This window comes from Hemitrygon akajei, chromosome 18 (genome assembly GCF_048418815.1).
Source record: "Hemitrygon akajei chromosome 18, sHemAka1.3, whole genome shotgun sequence".
Lineage (NCBI taxonomy): Eukaryota > Metazoa > Chordata > Chondrichthyes > Myliobatiformes > Dasyatidae > Hemitrygon > Hemitrygon akajei.
In genome coordinates this window covers 12,206,743-12,232,310 of record NC_133141.1, presented here as the reverse complement: position 1 = coordinate 12,232,310, position 25,568 = coordinate 12,206,743, and the positions used below count along the sequence as shown (strand labels likewise).

At 43.9% G+C, this 25,568-nt stretch overlaps 1 protein-coding gene across 2 annotated transcripts in view; it reads left to right on the top strand.

Annotated features, from left to right (window-relative positions):
* The window catches only part of LOC140741096 (1-phosphatidylinositol 4,5-bisphosphate phosphodiesterase delta-3-like), a 94,589-nt gene that overhangs the window by 37,027 nt on the left and 31,994 nt on the right, over positions 1 to 25,568 (top strand). For both annotated transcript variants that reach the window (XM_073070833.1, XM_073070834.1), the window contains exons 6-7: positions 12,340 to 12,541; positions 18,576 to 18,720. In XM_073070833.1, coding sequence (XP_072926934.1) covers positions 12,340 to 12,541; positions 18,576 to 18,720 — 347 coding nt within the window. The remainder of the gene's footprint in view (positions 1 to 12,339; positions 12,542 to 18,575; positions 18,721 to 25,568) is intronic.

Sequence of the window (25,568 nt, the reverse complement as noted above, 5' to 3'; positions counted from 1 at the left end):
AATCTGGCATGACAAATCTGTTGGAATTTTTTGAAGAAATAACAAGCAGGACAGACAAAGGAGAATCAGCTGATGTTGTGTACTTGGATTTTCTGAATGCCTTTGACAAGGTGCCCCACACGAAGCTGCTTAACAAGCTACAAGCCTATGGTATTACAGGAAAGATTCCAGCATGGATAAAGCAGTGGCTGATTGCAGGAAGCAAAGAGTGAGAATAAAGGGAGCCTTTTCTGGCTAGATGCCAGTGACTAGTGTTCCACAGGGGTCTATGTTGGGTCTGATTCATTTTACATTATATGTCAATGATTTGGATGATAGAATTGATGGCTTTTTTGCAAACAATATGAAGATAGATGGAGGAGCAGATAGTTTTGAGGAAGTAGAGAGGCTACAGAAGGACCTAGACAGATTAGGAGAATGGGCAAAGAAGTGGGATATGGAATATAGTGCCAGAAAGTGTATGGTCATGCACTTTGGTAGAAGAAATGAAAGGGTTGACTATTTTCTAAATGGAGAGAAAATACTTCTCGGATTCTCGGATTTTGCTTTCGGATTTAAGGTGAGAGGGGAAAGGTTTCATAGGAACTTTGATGGGCAACAGTTTTACACAGAGGATAATATCCATGTGGAACAAGCTGTCAGAGGAGGTGATTGAGGCAGGTACAGTAACAATTTTTAAAAAACATGGGCACATGGATGGAAAAGTTTAGAATGTTATTGGCAAATAGGACTAACTTGGATGGGTCATCTTGGTCAGCATGAATCAAATGGGCCTCTGTGACTCTATAGAATATGATGTAGAAACTTTTGTGGAAAATAGAAATGGCAGATGCCAAGTAGTGAGCATTTCGGAACAGAGAGCTGGGTGTTGTTGTACACCTATGTTGGCTTTCAGGCTAACTATAAAAAAGTTTTATCAGTATTGTGCCTCTCTTTCAATCTAATCAATTGCACGAACTTCTGCGTTTGTGTGCAATTGGATCCTTGATTTCCTCACCTGCAGACCCTAGTTGGTTTGGATTGGCAACAACATTTCCTCCACAATCACCATCAGCGCAGGAGCACCACAAGGCTGTGTGCTTAGCCTCATGATCTATTCACTTTACACTTATGACTATGTGGCCAGGCCCAGTTCCAATACCATATTGAAGTTTGGTGATGACACCACTGTTGTGGGCCAAATCAAAGATGGTGATGAATCAGCATACAGGAGGGAGAGTGAAAATCTGGCTGAGTGGTGTCATAACAGCAACCTCTCACTCACTCAATGTCAGTAAGATCAAGGAACTAATTGTAGAGAGAAACCAGAGGTCTATGAGCCAGTCCTCATCGAAGAATCAGAGGTGGAGAGGGTTAGCAATTTTAAATTCTTGGATGTTACTATTCTTGGCAAACTTCTATAGGTGTGCAGTGAAGAGTGTATTGACTGGCCTGATATGGATACACCAATGCTATTGAACGAAAAATCTTCCAAAAGGTAGTGGATTTGGCCCAGTACATCACAGCTAAAGTCCTCCCAACCACTGAACACATCTACATAAAACACTGTCAAAGGAAAGCAACATTCATCAGAGATCCTCACCACCCAGGTCAAGCTCTTTTTCTCCCTGCTGCCATCAAGGTACAGGAGCCTCAGGACTCACACCACCAGGTTCAGGAACAGTTACTACCCCTCAACCATCAGGTTCTTGAATAAAAGGGGATAACTACACTCACTTGTCCCATCACTGAGATGTTCCCACAACTAATGATCTCACTTTAAGGACTCTTTACCTCATGTTCTCATTATTTATTGCTATTTATTTATATTTGCATTTGCACAGTTTGTTGTCTTCTGCACTCTGGTTGATCTTTCATTGATTTTGTTATAGTTACTAGTCTATAGACTTGCTGAGTATGAATCTCAGGGTTGTATATGGTGACATATGTAATTTCATAATAAATGTTACTTTGACTTTTGAGCTTTAAATATCATCAGATACATTGTGAGTCACTGTAGGTTGTGCTGCTATGAACACTGTACATTGACTGCCAAACACACCCAGAACCCTGCATTTTCACGGCACTGAATTAGAAAAGTGTGAAGTACTCACTGCCTGACCAAAACAAGGATAGTTTTAACTACCGGTATTTACTGCCAGTCCAGAGGAGAATTCCAGCTGACTATTTAAGTTTCTGACCCTGAGATCCATTCCATTGTGGAATGGAGTTTGCACATTCTTTCTGTGAGAATGTGGGTGTATGCAGAGGAACCAGGTTTTTCCCAGTATCTCGAAGACGTGCTGGTTGGCTCCTGTAAATTCCCTCAGTTCAGCAAGGGTTAAGGAACTGAAAGGCAGTCATTAGACTAGTCATTGGGAATAACTTGTAGGGCAGAAATAAGGAGAGGGGAATTGGGACCAAAGGGATTATTTTAATTCGAGCCAGCCTGATGGGCCTCAGTGTAATAACAGTGTTAGACTCCAGAAAAAAACTGATACACACCATTGCAGGCAGAAACTGACACACTCACAGGCTGACAGATGGAAAGAGTTGCAGACTGATATTGATGCTGGCACACGCTGACCTTTATAAGTCACAGCACTGAATACAGAAGTAGGGAGGTTATGCTCCAACTGTATAAAACCTTGGTCAGTCCTCAGCTGGAGTACTGAGTGTGGTTCTGGTCACCACACTATGGGGAAGGGAAGGATGTAATAGTGCTGGAGAATATACAGAGGTGACTCATCAGGCTGCTTCCTGGGATGGGGTGATACAATTATGAGGAGTGGTTCAGTAGCAGATCCAAACTGGATCTGTTCTCCTTCGAGTCGAGTAAATTAAGTGGAAATATGGCTGATGTATATAAAATTATGAGAGATCTCGGGGGCAAAGGTGAAACTGGAGATTGAAGAGGTGGGCATTGTTGTTTGTCTTTATTTATTTATATATATTTTTAATATGCTCTGTTTTATTTCTTCATTTCTTGCTCCTGTGAAAAGCTAACTTTCGTGACATTTGTACCCTGTGTATTTATGCCTTTGTCAATAAATAGAAAGGAAGGAATTAACAATGTGAGTGTGGGATAACTCTTACAAAAACCAGTATGGACTCAAGGGGCAGAATGGCTTGATCCTTGCAGTGATCATTCAAATGTTACATCATTCTATGTTACATTGACTGTTCTATTTATTATAAATTACTATGATTGCACATTTAGACGGAGACGTGACGTGAAGATTTTTACTCCTCATGTATGTGAAGGATGTAAGAAATAAAGTCAATTCAATTCACATTGTTAACTCCTTCCTTTCTGGTATTCCTGCACCTGATGGGACCTGCAATTGAATCTGCCTCCCTCTGGCCGTCTGTCCTGGACCCTAACCACTCAACAAGGGGAAAACCTTATACTGCTGATAGTGCTGAACTGACAAACTCTGCCAGTGTCATTCACTCAAGCCATCTCAAGTTTAAGTTCAAATTCAAGTTTATTGACAAGGGCATGCATACATAGGGTACAAATGTCTGAAAATTAGCTTTTTGAAGCAACAGGAAAATAAAGAAATAAAATAGAATTTAGAATAGAGGTTTGAAGTTAGTTAAGTCACCTGGACCAGATGTCTACACCCCAGGGTTCTGAAAGAGGTGGCTGAAGAGATCGCGGAGGCATTAGTAATGACCTGTCAAGAATCACTGGATTCTAGAATGGTTCTGAAAGACTGGAAAATTGCAAATGTCACTCCATTCTTCAAGAAGGGAAAGAGGCAGAAGAAAATAAATTATAGGCCAGTTAACTTCACCTCAGTGGTTGGGAAGGTGTTGGAGTCGATTACTAAGGATAAAGCTTCATACTTGGAAGCACATGATAAAATAGGCTGGAGTCAACATGGTTTTCTTAGGGGAAATCTTACCTGACAAATCTGTTGGAATTCTTTGAGAAAATAACAGGCAGGGTAAACAAAGGAGAGTCAGTAGATGTTGTGTACTTGGATTTTCAGAAGGCCTTTGACAAGGTGCCACACATGAGGCTGCTTAGCAAGATAAGAGCCCATGGTATTGCAGGGAAGTTGCAGGGATAGAAGATTGGTTGACTGGCAGGAGGCAAAGAGTGGGAATAAAGAGGGCTTTTACTGCATGGCTGCCATTGACTAGTTGTCACAGAGGTCAGTTTTTGGACCACTTCTTTTCACGTTATATGTCAATAATTTGGATGACAGAATTGATGGCTCTGTGGCCAAGTTTGTGAATGATATGAAGATAGCTAGAGGGCCAGGCAGTGTTAATGAAGCAGGGTGTCTGCAGAAGGACTTGGACAGATAAAGAGAGTGGGCAAAGAAGTGGAATGTGTAATATAGCGTAGGGAAGTGCATGGCCTTGCACTTTGATAGAAGAAACAAAGGTGTAGGTTGTTTTTTAAATGGAGCCAATTAAGAAATCAGAGGTGCAAAGAGACTTTGGAATCCTTGTGTAGGTTATCTTGCAGGTTGAGTAGGTGGTGAGGAAGGCAAATGTGGTGTTAACATTCATTTTGAGAGAACTAGAATATAAAAACAAGGATGTAATGCTGAGGCTTTATAAAGCACTGGTGTATTTGGAGTATTGGAGTATTGTGAGCAATTTTGGGCCCCTTATCTATGAAAGGGTGTGCTGACATTGTAGAGGGTTCAGAGGAGATTCACAAGAATGATCTCAGAATGAAGGGTTTAAAGTATGAGGAACATTTGACGGCTCTGGCCCTGTACTCACTGGAGTTTAGAAGAATGGCAGGGGGGAATCTCATTGAAACCTATTGAATATTGAAAGATCTGGATGGAGTGGACATTGAGGAGATATTTCCAGTAGTGTGGGAGTCTAGGGCCAGAGGGCACAGCCTCAGAAAACAAGGACACCTCTTTAGAACCGAGAGTAGGAGGAATTTCTTTAGCCAGAGGGTGGTGAATCTGTGGAACTCATTGCCACAGACTGCTGTGGAGGCCAAGTCATTAAGTATATTTAAAGTGGAGGTTGATAGGTTCTAGATTAGTAAAGGCATCAAAGATTACGTGAAGAACGCAGGGGAATAAGTTTGAGAGGGATAAGTAATTAGTCATGATGGAATAGCAAAGCAAAAGCAATGGGTTAAATGTCCTAATTCTGCTCCTGTGGCTTATGATTTTATGGCCGTCTTTGTAATGGCACTTACGTGCAGGTTCTAGGACAAATCCTCTGATATGATAATGCAAAGGAATGTAAAGTTATTGACCCTGTCCACCACCGATCCCCTAATGAGAACTGGTTCACACAACTCCAGTTTCTTCCTCCTGTAGTCGATAATCAGCTCTTTGCATTTGTTGACTCTGAGTGAAAGGTTGTGTGGTGCCATTCAACCAGATTTTCAATTTCCCTCCTATATGCCAATTCCTCAGCACCTTTGGTTCAATCAACAACAGTACTTGAGGGTTCTGCTTCTGAACTGGTTTTACTGTTCAGAGAGTTTTGTAAAATATCTGCAACAATTCAATTCCACTGAAATCCATTCCTTAAGGTGCTGTTTAAGGAAATTTCCTTATATTTTCAGCACCACAGGATCTAACAGTCTGGCACTGACTACCCCAAAAGTCAGCTTTTCCACCTTTCTCCCACATTCAGTTTTCAATGCAACTGCTCTGCACTTGCAAATACATTTCCTTGATTCAACTTTCAGTTTTTTTCCATGTCTTTATTTTTTTTATCCCCAGTCAGAAAAACTCTAAAATAACACCCTATGCAGCACCTTTGACAAAGACTTCCTTGGCTTCGGAGGTGGCTTCATAGCACCCACCCACCCTCAGCAATTCCCAGTGCCATGGGCAGACACTGGCCCATTGGAGGCCCACTCAGAGATGCTGACGTGTCAATACTCAGCAACTTGAGCAAGGGACCTGCTCAATTCATTAGACACCAAGCTGTGATCCTGTTTGAGGTACAGAAAACAGGCCCCTTGTGTAGACAAAGAAAGGATTGTTTGTCTGTCGTAGTTTTCTTGGTGTCAGGACACTTTGCAGCCAGTGGACCTTTGAAAGAACTGGCACTGCTGTAATGTGGGAAATGTGGCAGCTGATTATGCACAGTACAATCCCATGAAACACTGACAGATGGCCGAGGTTATAGAGAGTAGTGTGGTAGGAGACATAACTCCTGAGATCCAAACTCAATGCAGTGCCTGGTATTTCTGAGTGTAGCCCTCCCTCCATACATCTCTGATGGTCAGTGCACTGATATATATAGGGCAGGGGTTCCCAAACTTTTTTATGCCATGGACCCGTACCATTAATCAAGGGGCCCGTGGGCCCCAGGTTGGGAATCCTTGCTCTAGGGTGACAGACTGTTGCCACAGGTGTGAAACTGCTCTTCACTAACCCATGTCTGACATTTGCACCTCGCCTGCTTTACGTGGCCCATCCAGGTCAACAAAGCCATGGACCCCTACCATTATGGTGGGAAACAGGATGTCAATGGAGCCTTTGCTTCCCAGGGGCTGTACCAAGGGGTTCCAACAAAGAAAGCCAGGTCTTAATAAAATCCACTACGCATTGCAAACAGGAAATAAAATACAAATCCATGGCTATCGTAAATAGAAAGAATTGTTCACATTGTGAATGTGTCAAAATAGATATGATTAAATGGTTTGTTTGCAGCGTGTGGCTGAGAATTTAGTCTGGCTCTTTGGAAGTCAATTATCATTTGCATTTCATGGATTCATAGGATTGTATGACACAGAAAAGATCAAGTTTGCCCATGTCTGACTAAGTGAATCCCATTTGTCCACATTAGCCCCATATCCCTCTCTGCCTTTCCTATCCAAGTACCTGTCCAGAGCCCTTTGAAATGTTGTAAATGTATGTCTCTCCCACCTCCCCTGCCAAGTTGTTCCAGATACCCAGCACCTTCTATGTGAAAAACTTACCCCTTAGATCTCCTTCAAATTTCTCCTCTGTCCCATTACACCTGTGGCCTATAGCTTTAGATCCCTGCTCCAGGAAAAAAGACTCCATAATATGCTATTTCTACCATCCTCGCAGAGCAGATATAGAAAGCTATGCAGTGTAATAAACACCTTCTCAAAAATCACCCAAGGTGGAAACTTCCTTCAGGGTTTTTAATGAGATCTTACTAGTGATCACTGGAGCTTCTGGAGGCAATTTGGAAGGTGCAGGGTAGATACATCACAAAGATGAAGAAGTATTCTAAAGGGAGGGGAAGTCAACCGTGGGTAACAAAGGAAGCCAGAGACAGCAATAAAGCAAATGTCACTCCACTCAGATATACAAAGCTGTGCAGTGACTTAAACATCTTTTCAAAAATCACCCTAGGTGTAAGCTTCCCTCAGGGCTTTTAATGAGATCTTACTTGTGGAACTGCAGAAAGTTAGGTAAAAATGCGTACTAAATTCAATTCAGAATTGCCATCCACCTGATATATACTAATTCTGTTGATTACTCGTGTAATTAGTGTTAAGCAAGGTAATACACATTCCATAACTATGCCGTGCAAACAAGAGTAAACTCATGGTGCAATGAGATCTTAACGATAAGCAAAAAAACATAACATTTCCTTCAAAATATGTCTAATAAATATTTACCAATATTAACAAAAGATAAGACCTACAAATATTGCTGTTTCTTGGGCAAATAAAAAGAGGATGGCTATCTCTGTTACTATTACATCCTTCCTCTAGTGTGGCAACCAGGATTGTATAAAGTAGTCCAAATGGGGTCTGACCAATGTTCTGTACAACTGCAACACAACATTCAAAATCTTACACAGGCTTTGCAAATGCGTTCCTCACTACCCTTTCCACCAGAGTGACCACTTTCAGGGAGCTCTTGACTTGCACCAGAAGGTATTCAGTAAAACCACACAACCAAAAAAACCTCGACACTGCATCCAGAGCACGACTGTTTAATTGGTTTACCAAAGACATTCGAAACATTGTCAAGAACAATGACCAGTCAGTGGGAGTCAGCCAATGCATTGGCTGTTGTGGTTCGCCTCATCACTTCCCTCTTGAAGATGATTACTGATAGGATTTAAGATGAGGGTTGATTTGGATGGAAGAACCGCTTGCACTGTCAATCAATCCTTCATGGTTGCAGGCTGCACTTTCTTGTCACAGTGTTGCTTGCGGCTGTGCTGACACTAATAGTTGGTTCGGTCAAGTCAAGCCCTTCCAGAAGGAGATAAAGGTTTAGCTCTGTGTTTGATGGTCTGGCCAACAAACCCGTTGTGCCTTCAGTAAAAACTATGCAACCTGCATGCTACGCACTCTATACTGGCTTCTGAGGTCTCTACCATTTACTCTACACGTCCCACCAGAATTCAACTCCCCAAAGTGCTTAACTCACACTTGTCTGCATTAAATTCCATCTGCCACTGCACTGCCCAACTCTCCAGCTGATCCACATACCGCTGGATCTTAGACAACCTTCATCACTCTCTGCCACTTTCATGTCATCCGCAGATTTACTCATCCCACCATTTGTTAAAGACTTCTACTCTGAAAACCCCCATCCACCACTACCCTCTACTTTCTCTCACTAAGCCAGGAGATAGGATCCGTGTGCCTCAACCTTCTGGACCTTACTGACCACATAAATCACACTGTCCTCGTCGATTTTCTTAGCAAACCCCTCAAAGAACTTAGTCAGTTGGCGCAGAAAGCTCCTCCTGATCAGACCCTGCTTTTCCAAATGAATGTAAACCCTCTCCCTCAGAACCTTCCCCGCCACTGATGTAAGGCTGATTGGCCTGCAGTCCTCAAGCTTGTTCCTACTGTTGTTTCTGAATAAGGGAACACCATTAAATATCCTCTGGTCTTTTGGTACCTCACCTGTAGCAAATAGCGATGTAAAAATCTCCATCAGATGCCCAGCAATCTCCTCCTTCGCTTCATTCAGCATCCTGGAATATATCCATTCGGGACCACCTTCCACAGACCCCAACAGGAACATGGAACAGTACAGGCCCTTCGTCTCATGATGTTGTGCCAATCGTTTAACCTACTCCAAGATCAAACTAACCCTTTCCTTCCACATAGCCCTCCAGTTTTCATTCATCTATGTGCTATTCAAAGAGTGTTTCAAATGTCCCTAATGTATCTGCCTCTACCAGTGTGCTCCTTGCAATAAATTACTACACTTTGTGTTAAAAAAACTACCTCAGATATTCCCCCCTATACATCCCTCTAATCACCTTAAAATTATGCCTTCTCATATTAGCCATTGCTGCACTGGGTTGTCCATTCTAGCTATGCCTCTCATCAACTTATACACCTCTATCAAGTCATTTTACTAACATTTGCTCCTTTAACTTGGAAGCATTAAATGATCAATGCTTGATTAACTCAAATGTTCCATGGGTTGAACATGGTCACAGCAGTAGGGCTGGGATACACAGTAATGTTACTGTCATGAACTGAACTAGCCAAGAGAAATATTTCCAGTAAGGAGGGTGGGTACGCGGAAGGGTTGGATGTGAGTGATCAAAGGACATTACAGTGAAGGGTGTGGACTATCCCGGGAAGTAATATTGTAAGGAGTGTTGTGAATGTGAAACTGTGCAACAGGGAGTGGTGTGGGAAACTTCTGAGACTTGCTGAAGGGACAGAGTTTGGAAGTTAACTTTGATTTTTGGTTTTGTTCTCAGGCATACACTTTGCTTGAGTTTTTTGAGTTTATTTAAAGTAATGTTATGAAAAGCAACTAGACACAATACAACCGAGGTTAAGATGTTGTTCTTGGTGACCAGGAAGCACTGTGGTGGCCTTGTCGCACCTTCTGTTGGTAGAAGGTATGTAGTGAGCTGGGGATATCACATACGCTATTTCCAGGGGATTCCCAGCTACCAACATTTAAGACCATAAGGTAAAGGAGCAGAATTAGGCCACTTAACCCATCAAGTCTGCTCTGCCATTTCATCATGACTGATCCATTTCCCTCTCAGCCCCATTCTCCTGCCTTCTGCCTGTAACCATTCATGCCCGCACTAATCAAGAACCTATTAACGTCTGCCTTAAATATACCCAATTTCTTGCCCTCCACAGCCACCTGTGGCATCGAATTCCACAGATTCACCACCTTCTGGCTAAAGAAATTCCTCCTCATCTTTGTTCTAAATAGACGCCCCTCTATTCTGAGGCTGTGTCCTCTGGTCTTAGACTCCCCGACCACAGGAAACATCCTCTTCACATCCACTCTATCAAGGCCTTTCAACTTTCAATAAGTTTTAATGAGATCTCCCCCTCATTCTTCTGAATTCCAGTGAGTACAGGCCCAGAGCCTTCAAACGCTCCTCATGTGATAAGCCTTTCAATCCCAGAATCATTTTCATGGACCTCCTTTGAGTCCTCACCTGAATTGTCCTCCTTTTTTCAGAAATAGGCTCCCTGCTATTGATGGAGCCCTCACCCACTTCTTTATTTCCTGCACTTCTCCTATTCCTATCCCATCCCAGACACAACAGGGATAGAGTTCTACTAATCCTCACCTACCACCCCACCAGCTAAAATCCAGCACATCATTCCTTGCAACTTCCAATCTACAATGTGATCCCATCACCAGTGACCATTCCCCTCCCCATCCTGTCTCTGTGATTCCCTCGTCCACTCATCACTCTCCACCCACTCCTCCCTGACCTTTGACATTTTCCACTGGAGTACTGTGTGCAGTTTTAGTCCCCTTACATAAAAGAGGATACGTCAGCAATGAGGTGGTGCAGAAAAGATTCACTGTGCTAATTACGCTGATTAGGGGATTGTTCTATCACAATCAGCTGAAAATTACATCTGTATCTGTAGAGCCAGATGTATGGAGACAGCCATAGACCACCCTCCTCCACTAGGGCAGCCCTAACTCACAGCTCAGGAACCTGGTCCAGAGCAGAGCCTGAGCCATGGGTCTAGGCACCATCCCATCACCGTCTCTGTTGCTTCATGGGCTGCTAACCCCAGAGGTGGCTTCACTCAGGATAGTCTGGTCTTTGTCAGCCATGTCTGAGGGGTCTGAGCCAGAAGTGGGGATGGGGCCTGGGGGGAGGGGGCATGAAGATACTGGGGGGTGGACCCTATTCACCCCGCATGGGGTCTCTACCTCCCCAATCCCGGGAGTTAGAGAGCCCCTGCCCCTCCAGGCGGTGAAAGGATGGGGACTGGCACTGTGCTATCTACCCCCAGTGCAGAGCCCTCTCCCTTACCTGTGTATTCACAGGCTCAAACCTTGATCAAGAGTAGGGGTCTCCATGTTCGCTCCGCCTGCCACCCCCTCCCCCAGGCCTTTGCCCAGTGGCCTGACATTAGTCTAAGGTCAGTCACCTGTCCCATACAGTAGAAATAATGGCCACTCGGGGTGCAATCAGTGACCGTAGCCTCGGAAAACTTGTCCCACCGTTGTCCTGCCAACCTGTAGGTGCCATGTCCCACATGGGGAAGCAGAATGCAGAGGGCTGTCTGTCTCTAGATGTGACAGTCACGGTTCACGGTTCATAGCTCAGCACATCACAGAAACCAGCCTCCCCTCCATGGGCTCTGTCTACACTTCTCCCTGCCTCAGTAAAGCAGCCGGCATAATCAAAGACCCCACCCACCCCGGACATTCCCTCTTCTCCCCGCTTCCATCAGCCAAAAGATACAAAAGCCTGAAAGCACCAACCACCAGGCTCAAGGACAGCTTCTATCCCACTGCTATACAACTATTAGACAGTTCCCTGGTACGATAAGTTTGACTCTTGACTTCACTGTCTACCTCATTATGATCTTGCACGTTATTATCTACCTGCAATGCACTCTCTCTGTTGCTGTTACACTTTATTCTGCATTCCTGTTGTTTGACTTTGTTCTGCCTCAATGCACTGTGGAATGACATGTTCTGTAAGAACAGTATACAAGATAATCTTTTCATTGCATCTTGGTACATGTGTCAATAATAAACTAATTCCAGTCGCAAAGCCAACTCCCAAGGGTCAGGGCTGGGGATTGAACCCAGGAACTGAGTGCCGCAGGCACCAGACTGTACAGTGGCACATATTATTATTCTGTGTCTGATAATAATGCATGCCCAGTTTATAACTGGCAGGTCTGTTCGCTGCCAAAGACAGCACTGTCCCATGTGGTCTGTTGTCTGGGACAGCACAGGTCGGTGCTGTCCGTTGCCAAGGACTACACTCTCTGTTGCTGAGGTATGTGGAAGACTTTGTTGTCTGTTGCCCAGGACAATGCGGTCCTTTGCCGAGGTAGGTATCTAGAACTGGAAGAACAGTGGAAAGACACTACTTGAATGATAATGACTTTGAGTAGTGGAAAGACACTCCTTGAATGATAATGACCTTGAGATTGTTCCTGATTTTCAGCCAAAAAGAACCAGTTGTTGACCCAAGATGGCTTCATGATGTACCTGCTGTCTCCTGAGGGGAACATTTTTAACCCTGACCATGACCGAGTCTACCAGGACATGAGCCAGCCTCTCAGCCACTACTTCATCTCAACCTCCCATAACACTTACCTGATGGAGGACCAGCTGGGAGGACCAAGCAGTACTGAGGCGTACATCAGGTTGTTACCATTAACTTTCATGAATGGGTTTGTGCTATCTCATTGTTTATTATGTTGACCTGGGCTCAGAGGACAATTACACAAAAATTAAGGAAATAAATCACGGAATGGAGAACCATTCGTGACTCTCCTGTATAACATTGTGTAGGTGGTAAGCTCTATTGTGGCTGGGTTTTGTTCAGTGGGTCTTGTGCTCACTGCCAACAAGGCCACCACCAAAACCCCTGTTGAAGCATTTGCCATCTGTGCTCTTATAATGCTATCAGGTCAGGTATTGATGGGATTTGTCAGAACCAGTCTCCTCAACCAGTGACTCGTGAATCACTCCAGGCTCACCATTTCTTGTGTCTCCTCCACCACTGGGATGCTTTGTAACTGGAAGTGATCCAGTGCACCTGCTGCTCTTGTACAAAATGGTAGGACTTCGGAATCCAAATCAGAATCAGCTTTAATATCACTGAAATATGTTGTGAAATCTGTTGTTTTGCAGCAACAGTACAGTGCAACACATAAAATATTACTCTTAAGTTACGATAAATGGTGTAAAAACAAAATATTAAGGTAGTATTCTTGGGTTTGAGGACGCAATTTAGGAGGTATTACCACGAGGCATGCTGAAAACAGTGTTTGCTCCACCTACTTTCAGTTGGATTTTGTTTAGATGACAAATTGGCACCAATAAGAAAGTGTGACGTCTTGGACCGGCCACTTTCTTGAGTATTGTTGGAGCTCCACTACTCCAGAGGAGTGGGAGATGTCCCATCACCCTCCTCACTTAAGATCATAGGGTATAAGAGCAGAAGTAGGCCATTTGGCGCAATTAATGTTTCATTGTGTTGGTATTTAACTCCCTCCCTCTTATTCTAGTCTTTGTTGAATTTTGACCAAAAGCATAGCAACATCTACTCTCTCTGCTTACCTTCATCTTTGTTCTGGGAAAGTTAGACTACTGATTGATGCTAAAGGAGTGGCATTCCGTAAGACCATAAGATATAGGAGCAGAAGTACGCCATTCAACCCATCGAGTCTGCTCCACCATTCAATCATGGGCTGCTCCAATGCTTCCAGTCATCCCCACTCCCTTGCCTTCTCCCCATACCCTTTGATGCCCTGGCTAATCAAGAACCTATCTATTTTTGCCTTAAGTGCACCCAATGACTTGGCCTCCACAGCTGCTCGTGGCAACAAATTCCACAGATTTATCACCCTCTGACTAAAGTAATTTCTCCATTTCTCTGTTCTAAATGGACGTCCTTCAATCCTGAAGTCGTGCCCTCTTGTCCTGGACTCCCCTACCATGGGAAATAACTTTGCCATATCTACTCTGTTCAGGCCTTTTAACATTCAGAATGTTTCTATGAGATGCCCCCTCATTCTCCTGAATTCCAGGGAATACAGCCCAAGAGCTGCCAGACGTTCCTCATACGGTAACCCTCTCATTCCCAGGAACATTCTCGTGAATCTTCTCTGAACCCTCTCCAATGTCAGTATATCTTTTCTAAAATAAGGAACCCAAAACTGCACACAATACTCCAAGTGTGGTCTCACGAGTGCCTTATAGAGCCTCAACATCACATCCCTGCTCTTATATTCTATACCTCTAAAAATGAATGCCAACATTGCATTTGTCTTCTTCACCAACCTGGAGATTAACCTTTAGGGTATCTTGCACAAGGACTCCCAAATCCCTTTGCATCTCTGCATTTTGAATTCTCTCCCCATCTAAATAATAGTCTGCCTGTTTATTTCTTCCACCAAAGTGCATGACCATACACTTTCCAACATTGTATTTCATTTGCCACATCTTTGCCCATTCCCCTAAACTAACTAAGTCTCTCTGCAGGCTCTCTGTTTCCTCAACACTACCCGCTCCTCCACCCATCTTTGTATCATCAAAGTTACTTGTGCCTGCTAGATGGTGGAAAGGCCTTGGTGGGTCAAAGAAAAGATGTGCTGCCATTGGAGAGGTCCAGAGGAGGTTTTCAATAATGGTCCCGCAAATGAAAGGGTTGACATATGTGGAGGGCTTGAAGGCTCTGGTCCTGTTTAGAAGAATGAGGTGGGGTGAGGATCTCATTGAAACCTACCGGATATTGAAAGGCCTAGATAGAGTGGACATGGAGAGATGTTTCCAATAGGATCAGCGTGCACAGCCTCAGATTGCAAGGGTGTCCTTTTAGAACAGAGGTGAGGAGGAATTTAGTCAAAAGGTCAAAAGCTAGTGAATCGTGAAATTCATTGCCACAGATGCCTGTGGAGGCCAATTCATTGGGTATATTTAAGATGGTTGATAGGTTCTTGATTAGTCAGGGCATCAAAGGTGATGGGGAGAAGGCAGGAGAATGGGGTTGAGAGGAAAAATAAATCAGCCATGATGGAATGGCAGAGCAGAATCAATGGGTTGAATGGCTTAACTTAGGTCTTATGGTCTTTTGATGAGAGACATTGAGGGGCTGTTGACATTATGAAAGTAAAAGTGTTGCCACTGCCTAGAAGTGGATAAATCCCTGGGTCCTGGCTCAGTGTATCCCAAGATGTTGTGGGAAGTAAGGGAAGAAAGTGCTGGCACTCCAGCAAAGACTTTTTTTCTCTCTGTTTGTCACAGCTGACGTGGTGGAAGAACGGTTAATGTTGTGTATTTATTTAAGAAAGGCTGCGAGGGCAACCAGGGAATTAAGAGGCCAGTGAGCCTAACATCGGTGGTGGGAAAGATTCTGAGAGACAGGATTTAGGGGCATTTGGAAATATGAGGACTGATTAGGAAAATTAGCATGGTCTTGTGTGTGGGAAACAAATTTGACTGAGTTTTTTGAAGAGGTGCCTGAGGATTGACAAGGGCAAGGTGATAGACATTGTCTGTGTGGGCTTTAGCAAGGCCTTTGACTAAGATGTATTCCAGGAAAGCTGGTGGGAGCATGACAGAGTTTTAAATCTTTGCTGGTCAGGGTGCCAGATGACTGGAGGATAACAAATTTGATACCATAATTCAAGAAGGACCACATGGATAAGCTAGGTAACAGGTCTGTGAATCTGGCATTAGTGCTTGGGAAGTTAGTGGGAAAAGTTCTGAAGGATGAGATTAATCTGCACTTAGAAAGGCAGGCATTTCTCAAAGATAGTCATCACAGCTTTGTTGGGGGTGGGGATGGAATCCTGATTAAATAAGTTGATTGAAATTCATAGCTCCCTGAAAATGGTGGATAGGGGAGTGAAGAACTCAGCTGGCTTCCTTGGGCTGTTGATGGAATAGAGGGCTTTACTACTGGGAGATAATGGATAGGCTTGGTTTGTTCTCACTGGAAACATATGAGGTTGTGGGTTGACCTTGTGGAGGTTTATAAGTTATGAGGGCATGGAAAGGACAGGATCAGAGGTCTTTTCTTAGATTGTGTGACTCTAAAACTAATTTTCTGAGGAGGTGATGTGGCGTCTTGATGCGATTGATGTAAGCTATGTGGACTTTAGTAAAGCCTTTAACAATGTTCCATATGGGAAACTGGTCCAAAAGATTAGATCCATGGTAGAAGGTTGGGGTGGAGGGGTGTTTTATGACTGGAAGCCTGTGACCAACAGTGTACCACAAGGATAGGTGCTGGCGTCCTTGCTCTGTTATCTACATTAATGATTTTGGTATGGTATCATACAGCATGGAGATAGGTTACCATCGTTACCAGTTACCAGTTTAGTAACGATCCCTCTTGGATAATGATTCACCACATTTTCCAGTTTCTTACTGAGACATACTGTCTGCATATTCGCTGGACACTTCAAAAGTGTTACTTCCTCAGAATTTTTTTTAATGATAGACCACTTAAAACTGAACACAAATATAATTTTGAACTACTTGTAACACATATAAATTTGGAGAATAAAGAAATTAACTTTTATTGAATATAGTGTGTTTAATTACATAACAGTGCTGACGCTTTGCAATAGTTCAACTGAGCTAAACTGTTCTGTTGATGATTTTCATTTGTACTCAGTGTCTGAGGCTTCTCGTTTAAGTGTCCAACAATAATCAGCCAGCATTGATGGATTCCAGTTGCCCTGATACTGTTTCTCTATGACCGCAATGTCCTGGTGAATCCTTTCACCATGCTCGTCACTAACAGTGACAAGATATACAGGGAAGAAGTCTAAGTAGGAATGCTGAAGATGAATCTTTAGTGACATGTTGCACTTCATGGTTTTGTATGCTTGAAGCATGTTGTCAACCAGCTGCATGTAGTTTGGTGTTCTGTAGTTACCCAAAGAAATTCAACATCCTTGAATGCCTTCCATGTGATTTTCTCCAGTCCCACTAGAAGTTCTTCGAATTGCCTGCCATTGGTGACCTGTTTGATTTGTGGACCAACAAAAATGACTGACTTAATCAGTTCTTCTGGCAAACATCTGTCTCAAATATCAAAATCCTTCATGGAAAATTTTTGTGCCTGGTGACAGCAGAATCCATCTTTGCGGTCTTGAACCCAGTAATTCTGCTTTTGCCTTTGACAACCCCAAGTCTTTCACCAGGTCATTTAACTCAGATTGAGTTATCAGGTGAGGCTCACTTGACAAAATCTCTATCGTTTTCCATTCCTGGCTTGTGCATCATGGCATCTTTGTCTGCCTCCTGTAGACTCCATGTCTCTGGTGGCTTCGGTACTGGAAGACTATCGTCATGCGGCACAGGTCTCATGGCTGAAGGGGGATTGGGTATTCAATGGACTTCTTGCTTTTAGCAGAGAAACCAGACACACAGGTCAGATGGAAGTAGCAGTCTGTCACATGACCCTTCTGCTCTCACCATATCACCAGGACAGTGAATAGCATTGACTTCCGAGTACCCCTGAGCCAAGCTCTAACGTCAACACCAGATGCAATGCAAAACGCAACAAGTGTGAGGAACCCAGGCTTTGTCTTAGTTGCCAATTTTACACCAAAAGTAGAGCTCACAGACTTTTCTTAATAAGAGGAGTCATGCTCCATCTTTGAGATTTAAGCGTATACTCGGCACTAATATATCAAAGTATTGCGGCTTTTGCAACATTGGCCAGACATTTTGTTGTCACAAATACCTCTGAAAATACAATTACTTTATTATAAAGAGTACACACAGTACGCTATGCACGTAGAGCATGCGCATCAACATAATCGCAAACCAATATTCAGGTAAGCGCAATGCATGGAACGATGTGTGCGTGATGCTTTTATAGTCTTTTTAAAACCTATCCTGCCGTGCAGCGTCCGCCCAAGCAAAGCATACCCAGGCAAGCCTGGACAAGATAGAAAACTTTTCAGCTTACATTGTGGGCAGCATTTTAATTGATTTGAATTATGAATTGAAATAACAAATACAGGCAATTGCAAAAAAAAGTCCATGATAGGGAAACTTCATGGTGATTTTCATGATCAGCAGCCCAAAATCCACAAGGTACACCCAAAAGTATTCAGGAAGCAAAATCTTTGTTGTCCATTGATCTGCATCCTGAACTGGCCACCATTTGTAATTGGTTTATTATTGTCACATGTAACAAGGTCCAGCAAAAAAAGCTTTGTTTTGCATGCCATCCATTTCAAAACACAAGTACATCAAGTTAGTACAAGGGGAAAGGCAATAACAGAATAGAGTGTTCCAGTTACAGAGGAAGAGCAGTGCAGGCATACAATAAAATGCAAGGGTCATGATGAGGTCAACAATTCTTTTTTAAGGTACAAGAGGTATGTCCAAGAGTCTTTCGAGGTAGTGACAATTGTAGGTAGAGACCATGGAGGGGAGGTTGGTTTGTGATGACCTGGGCTGTGTCCACAACTCTGCAATTTCTTGCCAACTTAGGAGGAGCAGTTTCCATCCAGACACAATGATGCATCAATAACAAACTGGTGAGGCTCAACAGTGACATGCCAAATTTCCTGAGCCTTCTGAGGAAGTGGAGGTGTTGTGAGCTTTCTTGGCCATCGCGTGTCTGCGGTCGGACCAGGACAGGCTTTTGGTAGTATTCACTCCTAAGAACCACACTCACAGCATTCGATCTGGGCCTCTGCTTTCCAGAGCTCTTCTGCGGGGCTGTCGCTGTGTGGAGTTGGACTGCTGGGAGGGGCCAAACGGAGAGCCAATCATCTACCACGGATACACCCTCACCTCAAAAATCCTCTTCAAGGACGTCATCACAACGATCCGGGACTACGCCTTCACGGTAAGGAGAACAGAGAGTATCCCCAGTGCCTTACTGTGCACTTTCTATGGATGGCAGAGACTGTTCCCAGTCAGCAACAGTCAGGCAAGAGGAATCGCTCTCCAGCCCTCTCCCAGTGACAATGGATAATAAGGGATAGCTCCATACACAAGAGAGGCTTTTCCCAATGTCTAATATCTGGGAAAAGAGATGCCGCTCTGTGTCCAACACTCATTGGATAGACTGCGTGAGAGTTGGACAATAAGAATTGCTTTCTTTGACATTAAAATAGCGATGGTTCTCAGTGTCCAAAGGTTGGACAATAGGACAGTGTTTGACCTGATAATGAGGGGACAGACAGGAGATTCTGTGGTTGCAGATGAGACACCTTGGTGGTGTGTTACCTCCTGGGTGCCAGGGTAATGGATGTCACTCAGGGGGAGGGTGAACAGCCAGAAGTTGCTGTACATTTTGGTATGAACAACATATGCAGAAAGAAGGGCTGACATCATGCAAAATGAGTAGTGGGAGTTAGGTAAGAAGGTCAGAAACAGAACTCCAAGGACAGTGACCTCCAGAGTATACCCAGTGCCACGTGTTAGTGAAGTCAGAAATAGAAGGATAGGTCAGAGGAACGTGTGGCTGAGGAGCTGGTGTAGGGGGCTTGGATTCATGTTCTTGGACCATTGGGATCTCTTCTAGAGTAGATGTGACCTGTACAAGAGGGCGCTTGAAACAGAGAGAGACCAATATCCTATCAGGGAAAGTTGCTAGTGCTGCATGGGACATATTAAACTATATTGGGAGTAATGTTGGACTCTGAGCAGGTCACAAGATAAAGCAATAGCCTGCAAAAGCAAGTTCAATGATCAGGATAGCCAGCGAGGAATACTCGGTTAAAATGTAGCTATTTCAGCGCTCAAGGTTTAAGAAGTAAAGCGGATGAGCTCAGAATGTGGATTGGCTCTGAGAGCTGGGATGTTGTAACCACAACAAAAACATGGCTCAGTGTTCTGGGAGACTGCTGCTGCACCTGTGACAGAGGCACATGTAAGCGAGGAGGGTGTGATGCCATTTTTATGAGGGTAGTGCTTAGAGATTACATTCTTGGGGGACAGGGCAGGTAACTGAACTGACAGTCAGGGAGCACTTTGGCTCTAGTGACTATAATTCTAGTAGTTTTAAGATAGTGATGGAAAAGGTTAGGACAGGTCCATCAATTAGGGTCCTAAACTGGATTAGGCCTAATTTTGAGGGAATTAGGCCAGATCTAGCAGAGCTCTATTGGGAGAGCCGCTTTGAAGAGAAAAAAAAACAAAAGAGAAAGTGAGAGGCATTTAAGAGTGGGATTGTAAGTGTCCAGGAGCAGCATGTTCCTGCTAAGATGAAGAATAAACCAGGCAAGTTTTAAGAACCCTGGCTGATGAGCAATCTTGAGCCTTTTCAAACGTCTGCTCTCCCCACAACTGGGCTATTTACACCACCTCCTCAGCCTCTTGAGCCAAAGCCTCAGCTCTCCACTCCTACATTGGCCCACTGTCACAAAGGGCACTCCACTTGATCCTATCTTCTTTTTATTGGCTACTGTTAATTAGCCAGTTAGCCAATCAGCTGCTAACTTGCCTCTTAAATTCCTGTGAAGTGAAATTCATAAGCAAGTCCTGAGACCCACCTCCTCGAAACCCTCTTGCTCTAAGTCCCGATCCCTGTAAAGTGAAACTCACCAGAGAGACTGATAACAACATGATCTGCTTCTGGTGACCCTGATCTGGGGGATAATTTGTACCAGAGATATTGCCTCAACAAAGTTTTCATCTGGTGAACCTGCTCCAGAAGACTCTGTTCCAAGGAAAATTCCTTAAGGAAATCTGTCTAAAAATAGATTCCTTCTGGAATCTTTGCCCTGATATCCTTGACTGAGAAAGCCTGGAGACTCTGCAGACACTGCCTCCAGGATTCATCCTTCCAATGTCAAAGTCAAAGTTAAGTTTATTGTCATATTGAGTTGGACTGCACCCAATCAGGGAGCAGGAGCAGGCGACGGAGCAGTGATTTCATTTAGGTTTGTGGCTGAAGTTTAAAAATGGCAGCACTTTGCAGCAGTTTTTGGAGTTAGACTGCACCCAATCAGTGAGCAGGAGCACGAGAAAGAGCAACAATTAAATTCGGGTCTGCAGCTGAAGTTTAAAAAAGGCACTGCTTTGCAGCAGTTCCAAGTTTGAATGCGCCCAATCAGTGAGTGGGAACATGACAAGGAGCAGCAATTTAATTTAGGTCCGTGGCTGAAGTTTAAACAAGTCCAGCTCTTTGCGGCAGTTTTTGGAGTTGTACTGCACCCAATCAGTGAGTGGGAGCGCAAGAAGGAGCGGCAATTTCATTTAGGTCTGCAGCTGAAGTTTAAAAAAGGCAGTGCTTCATAGTAGTTTTCAGAATTGGATGTGCCCAATCAGTGAACGAGATTCAGTAGAAAGGGTGAATAAAAATAAGGCATTCACAAACAGAGTGGCCATTGTTGGAGCAGCCATTGTGTGAGTGGGCCAGTGATGGAGTGGCTTTGGCTCATCAGGCTTTGGTGAGATCAGGCGTGGGCGAGGTAAGTATCTGGTAAGTTTCTTCTTCCTCTTTATTTTTTATTTCCTTTCTGTTAGTGTCCAGTTAGTGCATTGAGAATGGCTCCAGGGGCTGTGATTTGTTCTGTGTGGAATATGTGGAATTCAGGAAGACTTCCAGCCTCCCGGATAACCAAATCTGCACCAGGTGAACCGAGCTGCCGCTCCTCAGAAAATGTGTGAAGGGACTGGAGCTGCAGCTGGATAATGGGAGACTGAAGAAGTGATAGACAGGAGCTACAGGGAGGTAGCCACCTTGAGGTTGCAGAAGGTGAGTGACTGTCAGGAAAAAGAAGGAAAATGGGAAACCAGAACAGAGTACCCCCATGGCTGTTTCCCTCAATAATAAGTATTCAACTTTGGATACCGTTGAGGGGGATGGCCTACCAGGAGGGAGCCACAGCAACCGGGTCTCTGGTACTGAGTCTGGTGCTGTGGCTTAGAAGAGCAGAGAGATGAAGAGGACTGCAGTGGTGATGGGAGATTCCATTGTCAGAAGAACAGAGATGAGATTTTGTGGGCATGATAGAGTCACCTGGATGGTATGTTGCCTCCCTGGTGGAAGGGTTAGGGATGTCTCAGATCAGGTCCATGGCTTTCTAAAGGGGGAGTGTGAGCAGCCAGAAGTTTTGGTACATATTGGCACCAGTGACATAGGTAGACAAGATGAGGAGATCCTGAAGAGAGATTTTGGGGAGCTAGGTAGAAAGTTGAGAAACTGGACCTCCAGGGTAGTAATCTCTGGATTGCTGCCTGTGCCACGTGCCAGGGCGGGTAAGGATAAGATGATTTGGCAGGTGAATGCGTGGCTGAGGAACTGCTGCAGGGGACAGGGTTTCGATTTATGAATCATTGGGATCTCTTCTGGGGAAGGTACGACCTGCACAAAAGGGAAGGGTTACACCTGAACCCGAGGGGAACCAATATCCTTGCGGGCAGGTTTGCTATAACTGTTTGGGAAGGTTTAAACTGACTGGGCAGGGGGATGAGAACCAGAGAGATAGAGCTGAGGATGGGGTAGTTGGTTTACAAACAGAGGCAATGTGTAGGGAGACTGCGAGCAAAGAGAGGCTGATGATAGGGCAAATTTGCAGTCAATGAGATCAGTTGCAATGTAAACGGGACAAAATTGAAAATTGAATACAGGACTGAAGGTGTCATATTTAAATGCACACAGTATATGGAATAGGTTAGGTGAACTTGTAGCAGTAAAAGATTGGCATGTACTGTATGCTCTTGTGGGCATCACTGAATCGTGGCTGAAAGAAGATTACAGCTGGGAGCTTAACATTCAAGGATAAACATTGTATCGAAAGGACAGTCAGGAGTGACTGTTGGTAAAAAATGGAATCAGATCATTGGAAAGAGGTGACATAGGGTCGGAAGGTGTTGAATCATTGTGGGTAGAGCTAAGGAACAGCAAGGGTAAAAATACCCTTATTGGAGTTATATACAGCCCTCAAAACAATAGTAAGGATATGGTCTACAAATTGCATTGGGAGATAGAAAATGTATGTCGAAAGGGCAATGTTACAGTAGTCACGGGGAACTTCAATATCCAGGTATATTGAGGAAATCAGTTTGGTGCTGGATCCCAAGAGGGGGAATTTGTAGAATATCTATGAGATGAGATTTTAGAACAGCTCGTGGTTGATCCCTCTAGCAGATCAGCAATTCTGGACTAGGTGTTGTGCAATGAACCAGAATTGATTGGAGAGCTTATGATAAAGAAACCCTTAGGGGTCAGTTATCATAATATGATAGAATGAGGCCAGAACTAGGAAGGTTATACAGTTTAACACATGGCTAAGGAGTTAGTGTAGGAGGGAGAGCTTATGATTTTTGGATCATTGGGCTCTCTTCCAGGAAAGGTGGGACCTGTAGAGAAGAGGGACAGTTTGCACCTGAACTGGAGGGGGGACTAATATCCCAGCGGGAAGGTTTGCTAGTGCTTAATGCTGCATGGTGGGGTTTAAACTGGAGTTGCAGGGTGATGGGAACCAGAGTTAGTGGAGAGGCTGTGGAGACAGATGTTGTTAAGACCTTGGACAACGGTAGATATCAAAAGGTTGAGCATGGTGCGACTACTGTCCTGAGCTGCGTACGTTTCAATGCAGGAGGAATCGTAGGAAAGGCAGATGAGCTCAGGGCGTGGATCAACACCTGGAATTATGATATCGTAGCCATCTGCGAGACTTGGTTGCAGGAGGGGCGGGACCAGCAGGTCAATATTCTGGGGTTCTGTTGTTCTATACATGACAGAGCGGGAGGGATTAAAGGAGAAGGGGATGGTGTTTCTAGTCACGGCAGTGCTCAGTCAGGACAGACTGGAGAACTTGTCTAGTGAGGCATTATGGGTGGACCTGAGAAATAAGAAAGGTATCACCATGTTAATGGGGCTACATTACTGACCACCCAATGGTCCGAGGGATTTAGAGGAATGAATTTGTAAAGAGATCGCAGACTGATGCAAGAAACATTAAGGTCATTATAGTAAGTGACTTTAACTTTCCACATTTTGACTGGGACTCTCACACTGTAAAATGACCAGATGGGATAGGGTTTGTCAAAAGTGTTGAGGAAAGTTTCCCTAATCAGTACGTAGAAGTCCCAGCAAGAGCGTGTGTGATTCTTGATCTCCTGTTTGGGAATGAGACAGGCAGGTGACAAATGTTTGTATGGGGAACACTTTGCATCTAGTGATTACAATGCCATTAGTTTCAAAGTAAATATTCAAGAAGATAGGTCTGGTCCATGAGTTGAGATTCCAAATTGGTTAATGTCTGATTTTGATGGTATCAGAAAGGATCTGGCAAGTGTGGATTGGATCAGGCTGTTTTCTGGCAAAGGTGTACTTGGTAAGGGGGAGGCCTTCAAAAGTGAAATTTTCAGAGTATAAAGCCTATGCATAGCAGGTTTAGGCAGGTAGGAACATATGAGGTACTTATGGAGTATAAGAAATGTAAGAGGACACTTAAGAAAGAAATCAGGAGGGCTAAAAGAAGACATGAGGTTGCCTTAGCAGACAAGGTGAAGGAGAATCTGAAGGGATTCTACAAATATGTTAAAAGCAAAAAAACTGCAAGGGACAAAATTGGTCCTCTTGAAGATCAGAATGGTAATCCATGCATAGAACTGAAAGAGATTGGAGAGATCTTAAATGAATATTTTGCATCTGTATTTACTCGGGAGATGGACACAGAGTCTATAGAAGTGAGGCAATGCAGCAGCGAAATCATGGACCCTATACAGATTATAGAGGAAATTTTTGCTGTCCTGAGGCAAATTAGGGTGGATAAATCCTCAGTACCTGACAAGGTGTTTCCTCGGACCCTGTGGGAGACAAGTGCAGAAATTGCAGGGGTCCTAGCAGAGATGTTTAAATAATCCTTAGCGACTGGAGGATTGGAGGTTAGCCAATGTTGTTCCACTGTTTAGGAAAGGCTCTAAAAATAAGCCAGGAAATTAGAGGCCGGTGAGTCTGACATCAGTGGTGGGAAAGTTATTGGAAGGTATTCTAAGGGACCGGATATACAAGCATTTAGATAGACAGGGACTGATTAAGGATAGTCAGCATGGTTTCATGCGTGGTAGGTTGTGTCTAACTAATTTTATAGAGTTTTTTGAGGAAGTTACCATGAAAGTGGATGAAGGTAAGGCAGTTGATGTTGCTTACATGGACATTTGACAAGGTACTGTATGGGAGGCTGGCCAACCAGGTTCAGTTACTCGGCATTCTGGATGAGGTAGTAAACTGGATTAGACATTGGTTTTGTGGGAGGAGCCAGAGAGTGGTAGTCGATGGTTGCCTCACGGAGGCCTGTGACTAGTGGTGTGCCGCAGGGAGTGGTACTGGGTCCTTTGTTGTTTGTTATCTACATCAATAATCTGGATGATAATGTGGTCAACTGGATCAGCAAGTTTACGGATAACACCAAGATTAAGGATGTAGTGGACGGCAAGGAAGGCTATCATGGCTTGCAGTGGGACCTGGACCAGCTGGAAAATGGGCTTAAAAATGTCAAATGGAAATAAATGCAGCCAAGTGTGAGGTTTTGCACTTTGGAAAGACCAACCAGGGTAGGTCTTACACAGTGCACATTTGGACATTAAGGAGTGCAGTAGATCAATGCGATTTGGGAATACAGGTCCAATATTCACTGAAATTGGTGTCACAGGTAGATGGGGTTGTAAAGAAAGCTTTTATCACAATGCTCTTCATAAATCAAAGTATTGAGCACAGGAGATGGGATGTTATGT